This window comes from Andrographis paniculata, unplaced genomic scaffold (assembly GCF_009805555.1).
Source record: "Andrographis paniculata isolate CXL003 unplaced genomic scaffold, ASM980555v1 Contig54END, whole genome shotgun sequence".
Lineage (NCBI taxonomy): Eukaryota > Viridiplantae > Streptophyta > Magnoliopsida > Lamiales > Acanthaceae > Andrographis > Andrographis paniculata.
Genome location: NW_026137589.1, coordinates 616,585 through 622,825, shown reverse-complemented (window position 1 = coordinate 622,825; position 6,241 = coordinate 616,585). Strand labels below are relative to the sequence as shown.

The 6,241-nt window shown below is 34.4% G+C and overlaps 1 protein-coding gene across 1 annotated transcript; it reads left to right on the top strand.

Annotated features, from left to right (window-relative positions):
• The first annotated feature begins 1,322 nt into the window (after positions 1-1,322).
• Positions 1,323-4,450, top strand: LOC127255815 (soluble inorganic pyrophosphatase PPA1). The gene is made up of 9 exons (XM_051281558.1): positions 1,323-1,471; positions 1,814-1,930; positions 2,100-2,128; positions 2,787-2,852; positions 2,967-3,074; positions 3,156-3,221; positions 3,722-3,842; positions 3,924-4,005; positions 4,088-4,450. Exons 2-9 carry the CDS (start codon positions 1,819-1,821, stop codon positions 4,128-4,130), a joined length of 627 nt encoding a protein of 208 aa, XP_051137515.1. The 5' UTR covers positions 1,323-1,471; positions 1,814-1,818; the 3' UTR covers positions 4,131-4,450.
• The last annotated feature ends 1,791 nt before the right edge of the window (positions 4,451-6,241 follow it).

Here is a 6,241-nt window from a genome sequence, read left to right as displayed (position 1 = left end):
CCTAATTTGGTTAAATCAGCAAACTAATATAAAATAATTAGCAAATTATCACATGATGAATAGCATATTATTATGTAAGTTAGAATATAACTTGAAACAATTAGAAAATTGCCACAAAAAAGATAACATATATTGTCTTATATAATATGTTAGTATTACATTAGTATTTGCTACTTTCTTTATAGCATTTGCTAATTAGATCAAATTACAATTGCGTTGAAATCATAATATACTTTGCAGAAATCACGATATATTTTGCTATATGTAATTATATAATGTGCTATTTAAATATGTGCTATATATTATATCAATATTTAATTTGTTATTTACTTTAGAGATATTTGGTAATTGGGTCAAATAAGCATTAACGGTAACCAAAATGTTAGTATAAATATAATTTTTAGGTAAGGTAAATTTTACAGTTATATATATATTATTCACAAAATTCTCTATATTTAATTTATTGCATATATAGCAAATATGATATGAAAAATTAATATAAAATCCCCATTCTATCCGTAATTAACATGGCATTTGTCTCCGGCATTGTTTGTGCGTGTATTATATAAAAAAGGTACACCAAACTATTTTATGGAAAGATTTAACTACTCTAGTAGGTGCAAATAGGTGCAAATAATTTATTGAAACAAATAATTTGGGTGTTTTTTCTTTAACCATTACTATGAAAAATTGTTTGTTTCGAATAGATTATTTACATCTGTGAGGGCATTTACATCTTTTATACGATATTTTGGTGTATTCATTTATAATGCATGCATGTGTAAACATCTTGTGGAGTTGACCCTCCGTTAACTATGAATGAAACGAGAGTTTCATATAAATTTTTCTATATCATAATAGTTAAGCATACGATAAACTAAATATAGAAGATTTTTTTTTTTAAAAAAAAAACATAATAAAGGTGTCTATATTGGCATTACCCTTTTTTTTGGTATTATGCAATGTTTTTAAATTAGCGTATTTAAATAAATGAGTCTATACTTGTGGTTATAATTAAATTAAAACATTGTTCGTACCCAATAATAACTAGAATGAAGTTAGTCGAGGGATCTAGTTATATAACAAATGTAAACATTATTCCAACGGAAAGATCCACAGCCAATGAAACGACAGACAACCTGTGAAGATGTTGAAACAAATACGAAATGAAGGGAAGTTGCAACAGGTTGCTATGGCTTCCATATTCTTCTCAGACCAAGTCCACATATCCATCCATCAACGGTTAAGTCAGTGGCTGTTACTACCTTACCCCAGTATTCTATTAATGGAATCTTGCAACGATTCCTCATCCCTCCCTTCCACCTGGATTCATTTGTCCGAATATGCTACACAGTTTCCCTTCCTATATAACCTCCCCCGACACCCATAGCTGCTATTACCGTATCCTTCTCTCCATTTCATCTTCAATTTGTCCCTACAAGTATTTTTTCTTCGTCTCCCCTTTCGTCAGGTATATCTATCTCTCTTTGTTTGTATCCTTATTCTAATGTACATTTTTTACGCTGTTTCCTCGTCTGATCGGATTAGGACAACAAAAATAGAAATTTTCAGTGCGTGGGTGATTTAGGGATTTGTCAAATGGACATTTAGATCTTGACTCATTCGAGGATTGTGGTTCAGGTTTAGGCGGATCTGGTTAGGTGGTTAATTAGAGAAATGGAAGAAAATAGTTCCACAATTTTAGGGTTGTCTGAACTGTCAATGTTTTTAGGGTTTCATATCGACTGGGGTGATCTTGGCGAATTGGTTGAGGAATGAGTGATAATCTAATGTAATTAGTAACTTGTTACAGAAAAAATGGGTGATGGCAATGAAGGCAGCCCTCGTACTCCCCGTTTGAACGATAGGATCCTCTCAACTTTGTCCCGTAGGTCAATTGCTGCTCATCCCTGGCACGACCTTGAGATTGGTATCTCTTTCTCTCTCTCCTTTTCTCTCTCTCTCTCTCTCTCTCTCTCTCTCTCTCTATATATATATATATATATATATATATATTTCTTTGTCATGAAATCGAGTATCTTTTGAATTCAGACATCCTTTCTGTGTCCCAACATTTGATGTATTCAATGTCCTTGCAGGTTCGGAGGCACCCAGCATTTTTAATGTTGTAAGTAGAATTTTCTTTTGTTTCAAGTTTAGGAATAAGCGATTAGAGAATCAAATTGCAAATTTTAGAGAAAATAAATTTAGTAGAGAAAATAAAATTATTATTATTTTTTACTTTGTAAAACAGAATATTTAGTTGAGAAATAATTGTTAAAAAATGAGCACATCATTTATGAAGTGTAAAAAAATGCAGATGAATAGTTTAAGAAAAAAATAATTATTAATGATTTTTTTATTGGAATAATAAATTAGAGGCTATGTTTTTGTAAGATTAATTAATATAATTTTAAAAATTAAAAATATTAAATATTTAAATAATAAATTAAATAAAATTGAAATAGTATAATTTTTTTTAAAAAAAATTAAATAGTAAAAAATATTAAATAAACATATTGCAACAATTTCTCAATATTTATTTCTCTCGATTTATTGTATATATTAAATGACTTCTCCTATTCAAACAAATAAGTTCTCTACTCTCATTTTATTAATCCTTAGGCATGCCTTTATGCCCTTTTATTTCGTATTTTTTTAGTTATTTAGATCAAACAGTAATTCAATAAGAATTTGATTTACAATGTTGTATTGATTATGGTTGTCTCGGGGAAGAGATATGAACGTAGGGCTGGGAAAAAAAACTTATAGCCAAATTCTTGCAGGTAATCGAAATTTCCCGAGGAAGCAAAGTGAAATATGAGTTAGACAAGAAAACTGGTATGATCAAGGTATGAATTAAACAATTCCATCTACATCGATTGCCTCCATCAATTCAACATAATCAATCTATTGAAGACTTACTACCCCCAATCGATTCAATTTATTGAAACTTAAAACTTTAGGTCGACCGTATATTGTATTCATCCGTTGTCTATCCTCACAACTACGGCTTCATCCCTCGGACACTTTGTGAAGACAATGATCCAATGGATGTCCTAGTACTCATGCAGGTATCATTACGTTCTTCTGCAAGATACAGAAGCCTAAATGCTGTCAATCCCAATAATATTTAAATAAAATCGTTTATGTAGGAACCTGTAATTCCAGGATGCTTTCTTCGAGCCAGGGCCATAGGCTTGATGCCTATGATCGATCAGGTAATGTGCTATGTAGTTTTCGAAATTATATATTTAGAATACAAACATGCAAGCTATAATCGTAATTTTTAGAATGTTAGTTCACAATATGCCTGGTTTTCGTTATGTTGTGGATTTCTTATAAGATTTTTACTGTTCATTTAACTTTTTCCTTCTAAAACTATTAAATAAAATAACTAATATTTTTATATTGTTTAAAAAATTAATTTTACATTCAAAATATCACATTAATATCTATTTACATCACATCAAACAATTATTTAAATTCAAACGTTTACTATTCAAAAATCCGAATCCAAATCTACAACATGTAGCCAACGTTGGTGTAGTAGGGTGATTGGTCACCAATTTGAATTTTGTCAATGTCTTTTTCATCGTCGAACCTATCACATAGAGCTTGCCAGTGTGGTTTAACCAGCTAAAATTGAAGTTTCTTGTTCATTGCTATATATTTATGTCTACTAAAAATTCTTGATGCCAAACATTCTTCTCCTCATTAGGGAGAGAAAGATGACAAGATCATTGCTGTATGTGCTGACGATCCGGAGTATCGGCACTACACCGACATCAGCCAACTTCCTCCACATCGTCTCACTGAGATTCGGCGCTTCTTTGAAGATTGTATCCTTTTTAGTGATTTCTCGCCCACTCAGTCTCCAACAATTTTTTTTTGGTTTTTTTTTTTCCTTAATAAATATGCAGACAAGAAGAACGAAAACAAAGAGGTAGCAGTGAATGATTTTCTGCCTTCTTCCAAAGCTGTTGATGCCATCCAATACTCCATGTAAGTTTCATACACAGTTGATGAATCAATTTGGTCGTGCTATTACAGGTACTCATAGTAACCAAATGTCGGGTTATTGCAGGGACCTGTATGCTGAATACATCCTTCAAACCCTCAAAAAGTAATCGGCAGATACATCGATCATCGCCCGGTCTTTGGTGATACTGAGAATGAAGTATATACATACACACACATACATATACACATATCTTAGAGAATAGTTCTACATTTGAACAGCTTTCCAGAAGGAGAAAGCTCTTCTTTTTAATTTCTGCTCCTTTTTGTTTTTGCTGTTGTTTTTTGCAATTATGAACTTTTATGTTTAAGAGTCGACGTTATGTTCTGACGTCGAGGTTGTTTTGAATTAATGTAATGTAGATCGTTGTAGCTGTGATTTTTGGTGTAAGAAATAATGTTGGATAATGGATGAATTTGAGTTTGTGTACATTTGTATTCTACTAATTGATGCTTTATTTGCAAACTTAATTATCAATTCTAGCTAGTGTCCCGGTGAGTTCCAGATCGACAACACAAATTGACAAGCGACCATAAAAATTAACCAACTGTATGATAAAATAAATTTTGTATTTACATATATTTGATGGCAACGACAAGCTTCACCAATGTTTACAATCCTACGGCGGAAGTGCAGTAGAGGGAGGGATCACCAGCGCCCCTCCCTTCCTACCCCTCTCACATACATACATATGTATGTTATATATACTATACATACACATATGCATACATATATACACACTATATGTGAGGTGGGACAGGAAGGGGTGATCCCCTGTCTCTGTAATAGACCATGATCACGAATATCAAATGAAGTGGGTTAGCCTCGGAACATTCTTAATGTATGTGTATATTTATATATATATATATATGATATATATACACTATATGTGAGGTGGGGGGAGAGGGTTGGTAATCCCTCTCTGCTGTAGAGCATGATTGCGGTTGTCAAAATGAGCGGATTAGTCTCGTATCGTTCTTAATGGGCAGGCTTATGTCTAAAATATATATTTGGGGATAGACTGAACTCGGACTTGGACTCGAATATTTTAATAATTATTAAAATATATATATTTATATAATATAATATAGGCAAAACTGTCTATATCTCTCTGTGGTTTGGAAACTCGCGCATTTTCCCCCTTTACTTTAAAAACTGTGTAGTTTCCCCCTGTGTTTTCAGAAACGTTGCACACTCTCCCCATTGATCAATTTAACCTAATGGTGTTAAATTTTATATGTAATGGACCGTTATACCCCTCAATTAATTTTCTCACATAACTTTCTCTCACTTCTCTCCTACCACTCCTCCCCACCCCACCGACATCTATCCCCACCATCCCCCCGAGGCGCCGTAGCTCCAGACGAGACTCCAGGTTCCGACGGCGGCTGTCTCCCCCGGCGGTCGCGGTCGCGATTTCGGCCAAGAACAGGTCTATCCCCACCCCACCGACATCTATCCCCACTATCCCCCCCGAGGTCGCGGTAGCTCCAGACGAGACTCCAGGTTCCGACGGCGGCTGTCTCCCCCGGCGGTCGCGGTCGCGGTCCCGATTTCGGCCAAGAACAGGTCTGTCATTCATTCCTCTTCAGCGATATCACGGATATTCCACTTGTTATCGCGATTTAGGGCATTTCACGGGTTATCTTCTACCTCGCTGTTTTGGGATTTTCTTTTCACAGGTTAGGGCATTTTTCATTTTTCCTTTGCTTTCACGGACTATGGCAATTCCAGGTTGAGAAATTCTTCGATTTGTCTGGTTTTTATTGGTTTTCGATGGTGTTCCCCAAAAATCCATTACCTGCCTGCGTAAAGTTTTGGATTTATTGGTTTTTTTAATCGAACTTTTTGTTTTGTCTGGGGGTGGACCATCTTCGTTTTGTTTTGTATAGTTTATTTATGTCTGTCAGTCGGAGGGGAATTGAATTGCTATTTTGGTTGTCCCACTTGCAGGATTTTGTTAGTTCGAAGCAATGGATGAAGACTCCTATGTTGATATTTACATGTGTGTTGGTGGATATTTTCAAGTGGAAAGCCCAGGTCATCCTTACGTAGGTGGAATAAAAGTATTGTTTAAAAAGATCGACAAGGACAGGATTTATTATGGGACCCCCTGAATATTACGGACGTACTGGTGGAAAGAGCCTTGCAGTGCGCATGTATCACACTTCTAAAGGGGTCCCCTGCAGATTTAGCACCAAATTTATTTTTCTAATGAAG

Bases quoted from the DNA above. Each gene is read 5' to 3' on its own strand.
- LOC127255815 (XM_051281558.1), top strand. From the start codon at position 1,819: ATGGGTGATGGCAATGAAGGCAGCCCTCGTACTCCCCGTTTGAACGAT. The intron at 2,853-2,966 runs GTATGAATTAAA...TTAAAACTTTAG, and splicing joins AGAAAACTGGTATGATCAAG to GTCGACCGTATATTGTATTC. The intron at 3,843-3,923 runs GTATCCTTTTTA...ATAAATATGCAG, and splicing joins TCGGCGCTTCTTTGAAGATT to ACAAGAAGAACGAAAACAAA.